The sequence below is a fragment of the Gallus gallus genome, chromosome 1 (assembly GCF_016699485.2).
Source record: "Gallus gallus isolate bGalGal1 chromosome 1, bGalGal1.mat.broiler.GRCg7b, whole genome shotgun sequence".
In the NCBI taxonomy this organism is placed as follows: domain Eukaryota; kingdom Metazoa; phylum Chordata; class Aves; order Galliformes; family Phasianidae; genus Gallus; species Gallus gallus.
The window spans coordinates 110092223-110109782 of NC_052532.1; the positions used below are offsets into that span (position 1 = coordinate 110092223).

The 17560-nt window shown below is 41.2% G+C and overlaps 1 protein-coding gene across 8 annotated transcripts in view; it reads right to left on the reverse strand.

The window, feature by feature from the left end:
• Positions 1 to 17560, reverse strand: part of HSF2BP (heat shock transcription factor 2 binding protein) — a 38738-nt gene that overhangs the window by 18953 nt on the left and 2225 nt on the right. For 7 of the 8 annotated variants that reach the window (XR_001470631.4, XM_040652657.2, XM_025145717.2 and 4 more), the window contains 4 exons: positions 15023 to 15173; positions 10277 to 10380; positions 6181 to 6330; positions 2015 to 2153 (listed from right to left, as the gene is read on the reverse strand). Coding sequence is in view for 7 of the 8 variants with exons in the window: in XM_040652657.2 (XP_040508591.1) it covers positions 2015 to 2153; positions 6181 to 6330; positions 10277 to 10380; positions 15023 to 15173 (544 nt within the window). In the remaining variant the exon portion in view is untranslated. The remainder of the gene's footprint in view (positions 1 to 2014; positions 2154 to 6180; positions 6331 to 10276; positions 10381 to 15022; positions 15174 to 17560) is intronic. The other variant, XM_025145706.3, reaches the window with a different exon arrangement.

Consider the following 17560-nt stretch of genomic DNA (forward strand, 5'->3'; position numbering starts at 1 on the left):
TGCCTGTGAAAGTCTACTTAGAGTTCTTTCCCTAATTCTTTGCAGGCACTACATTATTCATGCACGAACCAAATGGCAAAAACATTTCTAATGACTACTGCTCTAAAACAGATTTTCCTCAAACGTTTTCCCTTACGCTAGTCCCATAACTCAGGAAGTCCTTATGTGCAAGACATCTTCCAGCAACCTGGACTTTCAAGCCTCCTCCAAATGACTGAAGTACCATGAATGTAATGAGTGACAGAACTCAGCTCCCTGGCCTCCCATTCGGGGCAAATTTTGGGATGTGCTGCATGACAAAGTTCCTCCACGTACCCTCAGTTTCTCTCTGCCACGAGTGCCCATGTTTTTCAGTATAAAAGGCCTTTTAAACTCAGAATCAAGCAGATGTTCAAAGGATATGGCACATAATTAAGGGTTGGTACCATAAGGTGTGCTCACGCTGGGCTGCGTTAAGACTGCACTCAGAACTTCTGCTCTGTTGTTCTCTGACTTCTGAGTACTTGCCACTTTGTGGCCAGCTATCCTTCTCTAACGTAATACCAGGAGGATTACACTTGTACCTTCTACATCATTCGTATGCCTGCATCCTTTATCGTACTTAAATTTCAGCAACCCCTTTCCTAAATTACAAAGAGGAAAATCTTGACATCACTTAATTCAGTGGAAAAAGTCAGCTTCAGCAAGGCAAGATTTCGTTCCACCACGCTGATTCCTCCTCAGGCAGAACACCGTCATCCTCCCCCACATCGGCCATCAAACATTTTACTTGTTCTGACTTTACTTTTGCTATGCTTCTATTTTCTTTTTCTTTTTTTTTTTTTTTTGGTGAAACTACTGGAGGGAATTGAATCTCACCTTTAGTGGGTACAGTGGCACAATGTGACCCATAACCATTTCTTTAATGGCACACCACCACCTAAAATCACACATTCAGAAAAGGCACTAATGCAAGATTCACTTACTGGTACCAACGGCCATTCTTTCACCTATCTTGCATCACATCATTAACTAATATCACTTTGACTGCTTCACAAAAACGCAGGTGACATATCATCCCCATCTCTAATAGCCTTCCAAGTCAAGGGCAGCCATACTGAGACGGATCTGTGTCTTCCTTCAGTTCTGTGATTCCTACCTATTTTCTACCTTCAAATATATACGTGTATGTATTTACTATACGTGTATTTACTATACGTGTATTTACTATACGTGTATTTACTATACGTGTATTTACTATACGTGTATTTACTATACGTGTATTTACTATACGTGTATTTACTATACGTGTATTTACTATACGTGTATTTACTATACGTGTATTTACTATACGTGTATTTACTATACGTGTATTTACTATACGTGTATTTACTATACGTGTATTTACTATACGTGTATTTACTATACGTGTATTTACTATACGTGTATTTACTATACGTGTATTTACTATACGTGTATTTACACACACCTCTAAAAAATATATATATATAGGGTGGAAGGAACATTTATTAACTTCTAATTCTGATGGAATTGGGGATCTAGAGGACAGCAAAGATGGAATCCACCTGACAACAAAATTCTTACACAAATTCAAAATGCTGAACACATACCTTGAGGTGGTTGCATCATCTGTAGCTAGAACATCTCAAAGATGTGAGCGCTATCTGTGATTCAGACAGTACGCTGCTTGACATTTACAAAGCAAGGTGAGTGCAGATGAGTAGTAAAAGAGTACTTGCTTTACTTCAGATTGACCAGAAGTGCTAAGAAATTTCAGAACTGAACAAATTTTACACATCACATCCTTAACTATGTTACAGAAAGTTCAATTCCTCACAGCGTTGCTAAGTTAAAAAAAATTTGCTAGAACTTTAGAAGAATAGAAGTCACCCAAGATACCAGCACTGACCAAATACTTGACTTTAGAAAGCTGTAATTGTTGCAGTACATACAGAGCAATAAAGAAATTCCCAGTGCACGTGGAATGCTATTTTGAGAGAGAACGTTAACTTACTTGTTACAATCCCTGCCAACGCTAACACAAACTGATTTTCATCAGAATCCAAATCCTGCTGTTTTGTGTCTTCACTTAGTGACTTCACAAAGCTCTCCATAGTCTGTGCAGTGATAGTAAAAAACTTTGCTGTCTTGCTCTGCAAGCGTGGGGGAGAAAAAAAAAAGATTATCCACACTACAGTGACTATGATTATTAGAGGCTACAATAAAACTGGACAAACTGCAAAGTTATTAAAGCATTCAGTCACCCCATAAAACAGCATAAAGTAACGGGTAAACACCAAGTGACGTGCTTAATTCTCTAATATTTGGAACCATTATATCAGGAGGACAAGGGAAACTACTCAGTGCTACATTTATAAAACTCTATTACTGCATAATTACCTCCTAAACTCTAAATAATACGCATCAAACAATATGCTTATTCTCAAAGCCAAGACCATTATCTCTTTGCTTTGCAGTAGCTGCAAGGCATTTCATATTCACCTCAACTACAGCCACTTTTGCCAAAACTCTATCTAGCTGACAACCAAACAGCTGCCTAACTTACATGACTTGTTATGAATTTCCTAAGAAAACCAATGAAATGCTAAGAGAAATAGGACTGGATTGGATACTAATGAAAGGACTCACGTATTGCTCAATATAAGATGAACAACAACTTGCCAGGGAGTTCTTTAGAATAGGAAATAGAGGTCTCCTCTGGGTCACAGGTCAAATTTAAGTCAATGTCACACAGGAAAGACAATCATCATGCCAGAATGAGTAAACAGAAGCATGGCCTGTAATTACATTATGCAATCTCCTCTACGCAGCGCAAGATCTCAGCTGGAACACTGCTCCATTTGAGGGTATCTCAGTTGAAGAATCAATCATCCAGCGTGAAGCTCAGAGCAGATCAAAGAGCATGGTCAGAGGTGCAGGCAGAACCCACAGAGAGCAACTGAAAGAACGGCTTCTTCTTATGAAGAAATGCTGACCTGTAAAACATTGCTGAAGCCCTATTTCCCACGGAGGATTCTGTTTTTTCGATCAAAATAGCATAACAGAAAGCGCAGGTTTCCTGGTGTGCTTAATAACTTTGCAAGTCATTTCATGAGAACTGAAACCTCGTCACTTCCTGCAGCAACCCAGTGCAAAAGCCAAACAGCTCAAGGAAGCGCCTACAATTCCCATCACTTTGTGAAACTGCTGAACTCCTACTCATTTTGCAAAGTGACTGAAATATTCAGCATTTTATCACAACTACCATCTTCACAATGCTTAAAAACCACCAATACCATTCATTTATTTCTCCACTGCTGCACATGGACCCCACCAATGACATGTTTTGGGAGGAACGCAGCACAGTCCGTGTGGGGTGACTCCAACAGTGAGGCATAGAGAGCAGGGTGAGCCAATATTCTTTCCTCACAAATGAAACTGCAGTCCCAGAACAGGAATGAAGGGGTTACGGGGAAAGAGAAGGAGAAAAAAGTATGCTTCTGCTTGCACCAGGTGTACTTTATACACACATGTATGGGTAATGTTCCTCAGAGATGGGCATTTTAACATAAGCAGTGACTATAGTTTAAACAACAAAGGATGCAAGAGAAAATGAAGGAAGAAAACTTAGCATTGCAGGCTAACGTAAGCTATTATAAAAAAAAGTGTATTCATACAAGAACGCTATGGAAGAGTGGTACTAAAAGAGTGCTAAGGAAACCAGAAACCAGGCAAAATTATTAGTCAGTCCCTTGAGGTGCCACTGGTGTCCTCACTGCTGAGCCTTCTCTCCAAACAACCATTATTTTGTTAGTGGTGAGGTCTCAGATGAGGAAGCAGAGATCAGTCAAGTTTATAAATAGGGAACATGACATACCCTGTGCAGCCTCTAATTAGCTTGACAGTGTTTTCACGGAACTGAAGAATCTCTCACCCACAGACATTGAGATAAGGACAGCTCTGAGAGCAGCCATCAACGTGCTTGAGCTGAAATGGTGCAGTGAGCCCTTTGCATTCCACCTAACTCCTCAATGAAAACATCAGTTAACATACAAAAGTGCTGCCATAAAATACAAAGCTGTTTTTCACCATCACAGATAACTGTAGTGGCAGATCACCTTGTAGCATCCAAAATGTCTTATGTTGAAGGCAACCTTGATGTTATTCTGAAATTGAACCTTCCGTTTCTGTTTCCACATTAGAGCCCTGCGATGTGAATACCCATCTGAAGCTTTCTGAAGGACACCTAAAACAACCTCATGGAAGTTAATTTACTTTGTCCTTGGCACATGCAGGTGTACTTGAATACTGTCTCTCATTCTGCTTCTCCAGATGTTTCTTTGGGTTCTTTCTGGAAATGTTAAGCAACAGCAGAAATGCTAGGAGCCTCTCTCCCACTGCCTTGCAAGCTATTCATGTTACACTTGAAATTTGCTGCTCAAGTTTTGACTTGCCCAACCCGCATCGACATGAATGCTTTATTAGTCACAAATATCATATCAGTCAATCTACATTACAGAGCTATATAAAAGAACCACTTCTATATCCGTGCAGTGATCGAAAAAGCTGAGCATTGTTCCCTAAGGCATAAAGTTATTTTGAATTGATGCCACCCTTCCCCACACAGTTAAATATGAGCAATAGTTTGAAAGCGCTCTTCATGTTCTCATGCATTTTTGTAGTTCATAGCATCTTCCCCTGAGAAGGTACTACAAGCTGCACAGCTCGTCCAAAAATAACCCAAGCCAAAAACTTTGTATGACAATTCTCCATCATCCTTTAATAACATGACTCACTGCCAGTTGTAATCCGTGGTTGATACAATGCCATGCAATCCATTTATGTAATTCACAGTAGCCTTGGTGCAAACCTTATCATTTTATGTGCACCACTGCAAGAAAATTATGCCCAAAAATGTTTCTATGACCCTCACCAGAAATGCAGCAGTTCAGTGGGCTCTAATGATTGCTAGGAATTTCAAATAAACTTAGAAATACAAGAATTGCATCTTCATAGTTAGGCTTTTTACACAAATGGTCAGTGTATCAATTCCGCTTTTTACTTAATACTATTTGACTTTTCCTATTTAAGACTGTTTTCAACAAGGCTTCTACTAACTTCACTCTCATCTTATAGAACGTGGTCACATACAGTACTGCTAGTGTTTTCTTTGTGGGAAGTGTGCCCTTTCAATACCATTCCACAAGTCAAATAACAATGGCTAGTCACTAAATGATGATCTGCTCTTACAGTCTATACAGTTAACTATACAGTTAGACAGTTACATTCTATATACAGTTATAGAATGTGGTTTTATACTGGTTTTATAGCTATGGGTGAGCTTTGCAGTACGTGTCCACCTATCAGTTTTTTGTACTTTGGGTCTTGAATGATCAAAAGGTGTCACTGAAAGGTATCACATTGCTGAAAAACCAAGAGAAAGTGTGACATCAGTTTACTCAGCTTCAATACAACTCCCTCTCATGTCAGCTTTGAGAAGACCAGAATTACGTTTTTACCAGGCTCGTTCTTTTGATTCCTCCTAATTCCATCAGCTGCAGTGAAATTATACTTGTATAACACTAACACTGCCTATAGTTGATGGGTTTTTGTGTGGGTTTTGTTATTTGTTGGTTTATTTGTTGTTGTGGCTGCTGTTTTTTTTAGTAAGCTACCTGCTCATGTTTAACACTGAAGATTTATTAAGATCCACTAAATTTGAAACAGCTACACCCTCTGAACTTCCAGGACTCGTGCAAATATTAAGGCAGCACAAAGACTGTAATGGGGTAAGGATTCAAAGGAGCAGAGAACTGATGAATGTGTCCTCCTTTCATGGAAATAGCTCCTCCAAACTTTATGCTGGCATGGGAATTGCTGCTTGATAACGTCATGCTAGCTGTAGCCTTGCTTCCAGTTTAACTGCACATGGCAGACAACAGGTAAGGAGTAACCCTTACTTGCTAACATAAAATTTAATTACTGCATAGCATTTAATACCTCCTGCTCTTCTTATAAGAACACGGATGTTTCCTAAAGAATATTCAAATCAGGAAACACCTTCGTTGTCCAATTTATTTCTGAAATATATTCCCATGTTAAAATGTGTAACAAAACGAGGTCCTTACTTTAAACATCTACCAGCATTACCACCCGTAAGTATTCACCTGCCATACTTACTCCTCCTAGAATGGTTTTAACAGCCTCCTCGTTGTTAGATACACCCCACAACAAGGTGCAGACAGCTGCACCCATTTCTGTGCAATACTCTGCTTGCTGCAGGAGCTGCTGCTTGGCCTCATGCAGGTGCTGCCGGAGGTCTAGTTTCTCCTGAAATGACACAAAGAAATTTGGGTTGCACTTCATGACAGCCCAGATGTTTCTAGGCTACAGGACAGAATAAGAAATGCCACAGTTATATACATGGAAGGATGTGTGTGGGGTAGGGGGAACAAATTCACTGCACTGAATATGAACCTTCTCTCCTGAGCTACATCCAAGTAGTAAACATATCACTTAGGCTGACAGTAACCAGAAGCCTGTCCACAAGGGCAGGCCAAGTGACCCATCGAGACTGAGCGGCACCTAGAGAAGTCTGATAAGAAAGCCTACTCATCCTAAGCAAATAGCTATGTATCTCAGAGAGGGAAGAGATTTCAGCATCAGAAGCCAGCCTTTCCAGCCACTTTACAAAAGATACCAGGAACATCTTACAGGAAGGGAGGGTTCTTTTGTTTTTCAAAAATGGGCTGCCTTCCTTACTGTGGGAGAGTTGTTGGCTATCCCTGTTGGTTCTTCCAACTTCTTTCAACTGGCATATTCCTGAAAAGCAGTGGCAAAATAAGAGTCCCTAGAAAAACAAGCCTGAAGTTCGAAGTGCCTTTCATACTTTGGACCAGAAAAAAGCCCACATTCCATTGTGTATCCAGCAGCTGAGGGAGGTGCTCAGTGGTCCTTGCCATAGAGCTGAAGAAAGAAAGGAGCAGTTCAACACAACCAGGACTCGGTCTCAATCTGCCAGTACTTCTTTCCAATAAGACAGGAAGCTTGCCAAAAGATGTAACAAGATTACGTATGATTCTATGTCTCATTGGCTTCCCACAAACTGCCACAGGTATAGCAGAACTGCTGCATTTCTCAGCTTCAAGCTAGTGCTGACAGCGAGATGGAGGCTGGGATACAACAGTCTGCCAGCTGGGTGGGAACTCCCTGGTAGTGCTGAGGGGTGGTATTAGTGCTGCAGGGAAAGATGAGGGCCTGTCAAGAAAACTGATATTAACTCAGGGATTAAGAGAGAGAACCACAGATCATATGATGACAAAAATAACAGAAGGATCTTGCTCTGCCCATTTGGGGGGCACGTGATTTTCAGATTCAGCACAGAAAACATCCTCAGCCCACTCTCCCCTGTTTATCTGCTCATCAGGATGAAGTCTGGGGAATTAGAAGGCATCTTTTCAATGTCAATTTGCAAAGTAAGTAAATGCAACACAACCTTTAAGCGTATATTCCCATCGAGACTTTAAAGTACCTATCTTGCCATTTCAGAGGCTTGCCTCAATATTTTGCCTTCAGTTTGGAAAGAATAGAAAGGTAAAGTCGCCGAAAAATTTATGTAACGTAGAATCAACCAGTACAAGGTTGTTTGTCTGCTTATCATCAATCACCTGCCTAGCCCCCTGGATCACATCTGACAGCCAGAACTGAGCTGCTTTATCATGCTGCTAATGGAACACACAGGGAAGGATTTGGAATGTTCAAATGAAATCTACCAAGCAGACTGACACGTATATTTTCTTTCCATAGTTTCCCTCACCTTATGGTTTAATACATGTGAAAGACTGAACCTTGCTGCCAATGTCCTAGGCATGAAGTGTCACGAAAACTGTCTCATTTCTTAATTCTCTGATCATTTTCAGGTGAGTTAGCCAAATTTTCCCTTTTACATAACTCACTGCTGGAATTCTCGACTATCCTGCCACCTCATCAACAAAATGTCCACAAGCATCTTTCCGCCCATCTCCTATACTGTCCCTTTTTTTTTTCCCTGTACTGTCCATAGATAAACGTATATTTTAATGTGTTTTATTGGCATTTTGCATGGGGATGCTAATGCTAAATAGCAAGACAAAGCTCTGCCACACCACACGGCTGGATCCCCCAACAAGGATGCAAAGCCACAAGAAATGCCACAGTTGTGCACAGATAAATACAATATCAGACCAAAGGTATGAAGCAAAGAAAACAAAACAGAGCATTCAGGAGCCAGGAAGATAAATGGAGCCTGAAAGCAAACAACCTGGAAGAGAGACACTCCTGAGAGTTCACATCATGAAGCAATCACTGTTATGCAACACCACCACCTTCAGGAAATGGTCAAGGCACAGGAATACAGTAGTGCCTAAGCACCTAACTGCAAAAAGACAGACAAAGGAGGCATTAGCCAAGAATAACATGCATACTTCAGGTTTTGTTCAGGTTCAGGAAGCAATGCAATTCCCTCATCAGTGATGCAGCACTGCAAAGCAATTTAGGAAAACAGAATGTTGATTTGTGGTCCCCTAAGAAAGGGGCACTGCTCAGCCAGAAAAGGCATTTTTATCGTTTGTTTCAGTGAATCATTTCCTTTTCCTTCAGAAAATAAATATGTAAATAATTCTGGAACTATATGCAATGACACACAGAACAGCAAGCAAATGAAAAATACCATGCAAAGTCATTAACAGGAAAAAAACACCCACACACGTATACACCATCTTCTTTCATCCCAAAGAGCTAAAGGACTTCCCTGTATACATAAGCACTATCCACTCAAATGCAGAACCATAGAATGGCCTGGGTTGAAAAGGACCACAATGACCATCGAGTTTCAACCCTCTGCTATGTGCAGGGTTGCCAGCCACCAGACCAGGCTGCCCAGAGCCACATCCAGCCTGGCCTTGAATGCCTCCAGGGATGGGGCATATACTTTTGTGACAAGCAACAGAAGCCATTTAAGCATCTGGTGTACAATGCACAACAGCAAAGATACAAAGAGCTTTGATTAGGATCGCCAAAACACCAACAATTCTTAGTTAACTACCCGTGCTTTAACTAAAAGTTTCATCCAAAAGAAATCACTAACCTAAGTCACTTTCCATTCATTTATTTAATATTAATATGTATAGGCTGGATGTGGCTCTGGGCAGCCTGGTCTGCTGGTTGGTGACCCTGCACACAGCAGGGGGGTTGAAACGAGATGGCCATTGTGGTTCTTTTCAACCCAGGCCACTCTGTGATTCTGTGATTAAGTGGGACAAGATGGGTCCCACTTAGTTAGTATCTAAAGCAGCAACACTATTCAATCCTACTGAGATTTCAGCCTAAACAACTAAGCACAGCAAAACTGCAATAGCTACCCCAGCAGATAGAAAAGTACCCAAACAGACAGCTATTCCAACATGTGAGCTGTCACCCACACAGATACTACATTCATCCTAAACTTCACACCAGAATGACTTGTCCACACAGACATGCCCAAAACTGCAAGTCCCAAGTTTCCACTTGTTTATAACTTCTGTAGACTCATCTGTCTTTGTACAACTCTCCACGTGGCAGATCCTAACTGCAGAACCCCAGCAAAATGAGCTCCTGCTAAGTTGATACTTCCAAGCAAGTGAGTTTTTGCAGTGAATAATCACCACTGATTCACAACTATGTAACCTTCTGTGAAGTCTTTTGGAATCTAATAAGATCTGAGAGATCGTGGTCTTCGTTATCCCCGCATTGTTAAGAATTTCCCTTTTATAGTCACTAAATACTGTACTGACATAGCAAAAGCAGCCCTGTAATTCTGTCTCAACTCACAGCTGTACGTGGCAAACTAGATCAAGCGGTACACTGCGAAAGAACCTAAAACTAAATACAGGTATACAGCTTAAAGCAAACCACAGGAGAAGCCAGCATCATTTTGCACGCTGTGTTGCTTACGTTACCTTCTGTTTTCCTCACTGAAAATATGCTATGTTTGCACTGAATTGAAAAGAATGGATGTTGTAAAGTACCTTTTCAATGCCATCTACACCACAACCTTCCTGAACACCCAATGTCCTACTTCAGCACTTTACTATATACTTAAACAAAGCTAATGGCTGATTTTAACATTACAAAGACCAGAAAGAGCCTGGTTTCTAGGCTGAGGATGTTTTCTATGACACAAACGTAGAAAACCACTTGCTTCCACTTCCGTTCCCAAAACTTAAGCATACAGATCTGACTATCCTGATGGCAAATGTACCTTCTTCTCCCTCATGCAATCTGCCTGGGCTGCTTCCAGGCGGGCTCTGAAGTGCTCACAATCCATTTTCAGCTGCTCTATTTCCTCCTCCTTTTTCTCCACGCCTGTGACAAAATAAATTAGATAAATGAAATAATAAGTTACAGCCAACTGGCTTGCACTAAAGAAAAATGAATCCACTAAACACAGTATTCATGAGACACGTTGAACATCTGCTTGTGTTAGACTACCTCCTAGTGGCCAAACCGGTATTTACCAATTTGCCACGTTTTTAAAGGGATTTAAAGAAAAAAAAAACAACCCTAAACGTATGGTACTTCTGATTTAAAACAGGGGTGTTTCCAGTCATCCCCTATTTGCCCAAGGAGGCTGTGGATGCCCCATCCCTGGAGGCATTCGAGGCCAGGCTGGATGTGGCTCTGGGCAGCCTGGTCTGCTGGTTGGCGACCCTGCACATAGCAGGGGGGTCGAAACGAGATGGCCATTGTGGTCCTTTTCAACCCAGGCCACTCTGTGATTCTGTGATTAAATAGCGTGTGCTGAGAAGATACTATTCTGGAATTGAGCACCCCAGGGATTTTTTTAAATGCACCCAGGGTTCTATTTTGTTTTCTGTCTGCTGCCTTCAGAATTCAGGAAATACAGCGAAAATGGAAGAAAAAGAACACCAACGTCATTCAAAAGTGACTGTTTCAATGTACAACGCACCAATTGTGTGGATAATAGGAATTTCATGCAACTACCTCAAATATTTTACATTAATGTGCATAAAGCATTATAAGCCATTTAAACAGTGCCAGTGATAACCCAATTCACCAGGGATTCCCTTAAAACTGAGCCTGATTTATCATGATATGTCTAACACACATGTATTTCATGCTGCAATTCAGGTGCTTTAGTTTAGAGCCTGGAAATCAGGTCTCAAATATTACATTTTACATTATTTTAATAATGTATTTAAAAATAATTCAATATATCAATAATTACGTAATAATGCAATAATAATTACAGTATTATATTACAAATATTACAAGATCCTGATGCCTGTTTAAGAAAAAAAACTTTGAAGGATTTTTTGGGGACAACTATTGTGTTTATATATACTTACTATACATCTCGTAAGTATATATATGTATTGTGCCTATATATGTATATATATATACACATGTATGTACATATACACATACGTGTACATATATATGTACATATGTGTATATATATATACACACATATATATATATATACATATATATATATACTTACTAGATGTATAGCTCCACGTGATGATCCTTATGGGTCCCTTCCAACTCAGGATACTCTATGATTCTATAACATAAAGACAGAGTCCAAGGAGGGCATACTCTGCTTATCAATGGCAGACCAAGAACCTCTTCATCCTTGCCAGGTAGGCACACACACTGAAACCAACTCCCAGTGAAGCGCTCTCTCAATGCAAGCTTTTCACTCCAGAGTGAAAAGAATCACCTCCATCCCTTGATGAGATGGATCCACCCTGAGTATAGTATAGGCAGTGCCAGGAGGCATATGAAGACACTGCACATCTCACTGCTAGACTTCCTGGAACCAAGACTGAGCCAGGAGAAAGGGAATGGTATTAACTACCATCTGTATATGAAGCACTACGTGCTGTCTTTTGAAGACTTCCAGATAAAAGGAGAAGTATTCAGCTGAAAGGTATTGTGATGGCTTATGTCAAAGGAAACTAATATTAGGTCCACCCTATAAGGGAAAAAAATGGTAGTACCGTAAGCTGATGAAAAGAAACCTACTTCCAGCTATGCTTCATTCCTGGAAACTCCCCTTGTTGCGTCCAGTCAAATCTTCCAGGCGTGCCCTGAAGTGAATTCAAGGTTGGATGCACCAGTCCCAACACTTGACAATCCCTTGACATCTGGCAGTTGAATGAGCACCAGATATTGTTTCTGACGTTAAGCATCACAGCTGTGCTACTCACTCCCTGCAAAGTGCAGTCCTGTCAGCACAGAGGAAGCCTGACAGATTCTCCCGCTGTCTGCAAGTCCCATCTCAGTGGTAAGAAAGCTCCCTCCTTCTTGAGACTAAAATCCTGAGGTTCAGACTGTCTGCCTTAAACAAGCGAAGAAGCAGTGTTCACTATCAACTTGGATGAGCAAAAAGATACAAAATGACATCCCTATACAAACAGGAAATATGTAACATTACCACTGCAATACTAAATCTGACTCCGGGAAGAAGTGACATTCTTCCCTGAGAGCAACAGCATACTTAAAAACAGGAGACACTCAGCATGACAGAAGAAATAGCATACAATTCTAGTGGGCTCATTCTCCTCTGTGCTATAGGTCATGCCAGGGTATTTTCTAGAAGAGAGATCTAAACTCAACACTCTTGAAAGTGGAGAACTGAGTACAACTATAATGAATGCCAACAAGTGATGGGATTCCAATTTTACTGACTAGATCAATGTTATATACAGTGGGCTACATCTTGCTGAATAGGTGTATAATCATTCAGAAACCTTGCTGAATCTATCTTTCTAAGGTTCCAGGAGCCAAACGCTCTTCCTGAATAGGGCAGTAAGAAGAAAACAGACCTTTCTTTCTGAAACAGAAAATGATGCTGGAAAAAGCCTTAGCGAAGACTCCAACACCAGCACAAATGTAGTGTCAGCTGTATTGTTGTCAGTTCAGATCTTGGATACCACCAGTGGGCTATTCCCATAGCAAACAGGTATCCAACTGATCTAGCTATGCAAATGATAAATATGATGATCTCAGAGCTTTCTGAAGCTATTCAAGATGTCATCAGTCTCACAACTGAACAAACAAGAGGTGTTTAAAGTCTCTGGCTATAATCCAGATTATAAACCAATTGATGTTTACACTACCTAGAAAAACGTGATAGTTGCTGAAAGCCTAGGTGTACAGAATAGCCACAGGCCTCTGTGAGTCTTGTATGGAAAACCATCTCAAGCAGCTGCCAGAAGAGTCCTGTAAGCTTCACACACCAACATCCACAGACCTTACTTAAAGACCAGAACCAGACAGCTCACTATTTTAAGACAGAGGACTGCCAACAGCTGCAATGGTGTCCCTGTGACATCTCATTTTTGTGAGCAGTGTGTTCCTCAGCTTCCTCTCAGCATACCTTATTCCATGCTGTTGCTGCTACAGAAGTGAGAGCAGAATGGAGTAGTAAAAATCACCACTTGACATGTTTTGCTGCAGAGAAAAAACAGTAGCAAAAGCCTGAATAAGTAATCAAGCCACCACATTAATTGGAAGTCTCCTTTGAGGGGATGCACACAAGATAATTTAAAGATTGACTTCAGCGATTACTCCAAAGTGCATACAGAGTAACAGCAAGCCAGCAAAACATTTGGAAGAAAGTCCTGAGATCAGCGTGTCAACAACACAAACCTGCAGCTAGAATGCTCTGACAATGTCACCTGGGTGCCTGGCACAAGGAGCATAAGAGAAATTTTGCAGCTGAGCACTGATAAAATCATGTAAAAGAAGGCGAGTTGAGAAAGTTGCAAGCTTAAACCAACAGGCAATAGTCCTTGATACCGTGCAATAGCATAGACCATTTCCAGATCTTACATCACTTCTTGTGACATGGATGACATTTTAAGTGGCAGCAGGAGATGATACAGCCTCCTTATCTGTATTGGTACTTGATGGCATGCAAGAAGCCTTCCAAAGAACAGGCGATGGAGACTGCTGGAAACTCCACCCCAATACAATATTTGGTATCAGAGAGAGTCCTTGAGCCTGTGTCTTAGACTTTCTTTGGAGGAAAAAAAGAATAGAAGTATTAGCACAGAGGTTCTGCCAGCAATTGCAGCAAGCTGTAAAGCCTAGAATGTTATTCTGAAAAGTGGTAACTTCTGGAGAACACGAATGTTTGAGTCATTATGCTTTCTAGGTATTCTACTGTACTTCTAGCAGGAAAGCAACTTAGAACCGAAGGATCCTATGAAAAGTGGTTTCATATCTATCTTAACCAACACAGCCAGCATTCTGGCGCAGGACCCCGAAGCCCTGCTTCTCTTTGTGCCGCAATACATTTATTTGAGGCTAGACCACAATCTCAGCCTCCACCATCTGGGTCAAAGTCTCAAAGAATGTTAAAAGATTATACATCAAGGTCTCAATCCAGAAGGCTTTGTAGACCAGAAATTATGCAGACACTCACACCAGGAGGCAGGGATTTGCTAAGTAGACCTTCTTTTACTCAGCTTCTTGGGTATTCATCAAGAGAAAGTCTCACAGAGAAGAAGTAAACACCTGACTCAAACTCAAGGTAGAATGGCTGTTTTCAAAGCTAAACCTATTAAGCACAAAGCTATTACCCATTCCTTCAAATTTAGCTTCCTAACCACAGGTTGTTTTTTTTTTTTACCTGCTCTTTTGCTGATCACTTTAAGAGATATTTTGAAAAACAGAATACTTTCCCATTCCCTCAAAGAAGAGTCGCTTTTTTTCCTGATACAGCTTCTCCCACAGTCTGAACTGTATTGTCCACAGCAAAATATTCTTAAAGATTAATTTGACGTAAGCCTAATTATTTCTAATGTGGTTTCTAATTTTCTCCATTGCAAAAACATTAAATTACCAAAGCAGTCTAAACATCACAGTTAAACCCAGCATGCCTCAAACTCTACAACCACTCATATGGGCAGAACAGCTTGCACTGAATAGTTTTGGCAGAAACTATCTCAGCTTGCAACATAGCATCACTCACTTGATTCAATAGCATCCAGTTTCTGGAAGGTCCACACAATATCACCATCGAGTACCTTGGGTAAGAAATCCCGCAGTTGCATAACCTCGGTCGTCAGCCTTTCCAAATCCCTCCTTCTAACTTGAACAAAGTCCTCGTTGGTTTCATCCTTCTGAAATGGAAAACAAAACAAAACCACCAGCAACATAAAAGCAAAAATCCCCAGAAAAACGACACTGTCACTGCTTTGAAGTACTCTTCTGCTTGCGTCCTTTCTCTCAACAATACTGCTCTGCACTGCATCAATTCAGAAATTCATAACCTTGTTTTAAGAGAACTATTGAGTAATAATTGAAAACGAGTCACTGGGACAGAAAGTCTTCGAGTGTAATCTAATTTTTGCCACTCTGGCCTAAAGCAAATCATATCATCTCTTTACATCTGTTTTTTTCACCTAAAATGTGTGCAGTGTACCTCAGAAAGCTGTAAAAATAAACATTCACACGTCTGAAAATGGGAACAGGTATACGTATGCAAAGCTATTGTTTAGGAACTGTTGTAAAACATACACTGTAACTCCATTTTTTAATTAACTCAAATATTTGCAAGATCCTCAGTCATTTAGAAAGGTTTTCTTTTTTGTCTTTTTTTCAGAATAATTTACCTTTTGTGAGAAGCAAAAGCTATTTGCAATCCAATCCCACATAAAAGTCATTAAATCCCAAGTCAACACAAGAAGAAGAGAGGAGGTGGATGCCTCATCCCTCGAGAGGCTTAAGGTTAGGCTGGACCATCTCTGAGCAACCCAATGTAGCTGTAGGGGTCCCTGTTCATTGCATGGAAGTTTTACTAGATGACCTTTAAGGGTCTCTTCTAAGCAAAATGATTCTATGAAATGTATTTACTAATTTCCTCTTGTGCCAAGATACTGCTATGAAATAACTTCAATTGCACAGTCCAAGAGAATGTGCATTGATTTTAAAATGATACCAAAGTTTTCTGTATAATAAACTACCCAACTCCATTTTCTGACGTATTTTGGTATGCACACTGCTGCATCTTGAAGATGCTACACACTGACATAGAAAAAGGTTCAGCTTCCTTTGACTAAAACATGGAAGGGTACTAGGTCATTAGTAAAGCAAAAATGACATTTCCAAGCAGTTTAAATTTTAGGGAATGGTGCAGACCTGAGATATCAGAATCCTTTCTGTACTATATCACCTTCTTTCAGACAGATGAGTGTAATACAGAATACAAGAAATCATCAGCTAAAGGCACAAAGCCATCCCCACAGCCATCTCAAGTCCAGCTATTCGTAACAAACTGAGGTCATTATGGAATCACAGATTTATTAAGGTTGTAAAAGACCACTAAGATCACCTAGTCCAACCATCAGCCCATCATCACCATGCCCAATGACCATGTCCCTCAGTGCTACGACTACCCTTCCCTTGAATACTTCCAGAGACAATGACTTCACCACCTCCCGAGGCAACCTGTACTACTGCCTCACCACTCCTTCTGAGAAGAAAATCTTCCTAATATCCACAATGAACCTGCCCTGGCACAGCTTGAAGCCATTCCCTCTCGTCCTATCACTGTTATGTGGGAGAAGAGGCTGACCCCCACCTTGCCACATCCTGCTTTCAGGTGATTGTAGAGAGTAATAAGGTCTCCCCGGAGCCTCCTCTTCTCCAGACTGAACAATCCCAGTTCCCTCGGCCGCTCCCCATAAGAGTTGTGCTTCAGACCCCTTACAACTCCATTGCCCTTCTCTGGACACGCTCCAGAGCCTTGATGTCTTTCTTGTAGTGAGGGGCCTGTATGGCAAACAGGTATACAGGTATGGGACCAGAGAGATTATCGCGTTACAAAGGAGAAATGAAATAAAGATCTTACCCATGTCCTAGGCTCACGAAAGGGCTCCAAGAGGAGTGATCTCCAGATAGAGATCCTTCCTCCTTGGGAGTCAGCCCTTAAATGGGGTGTAGGAAGCCTGGCTCCACCCCTTTCTGGTCACTGAGGTGAAATTGCGTTCACCTGTGCCCCTGCAGCTGACTCAGCACTCGCCTCAGGTGGTCAATCAGAGGTTCAGGCCGTGATTCAACAGTTCCCATACAGGGGCCCCAAAACTGAACACAGCATGAAGGTGCGACCTCACCAGAGCTGAGTACAGGGGGACACACTTCCCTGCTCCTGCTGGCTACACTATTTCTGATACAATTTAGGATGCTGTTGTCCTTCTTGGCCACCTGGGCACACAGGTGGCTCACTTTCAGCTGGCTGCCAACTAACATCCCCAGATCTTTTTTCCTGAGAACAGTCTTCCAGCCACTCTGCCCCAGGCTGAAGTATTGCCTGGGGTGGTTGTTACAGAAGTAAAGGACCCGGCACTTGATCCCATTGGCTTCAGCCCAGCTATCCAGCCTGTCCAGATCCCTCTGTAGGGCCTTCCTACCCCCAGGCAGACTGACACTTCCTCGCAGCTTGATATCATCTGCAAACTTACTAAGGGTGCATTTGATTCCTTCATCCAGATCATCAATAAAGATATAA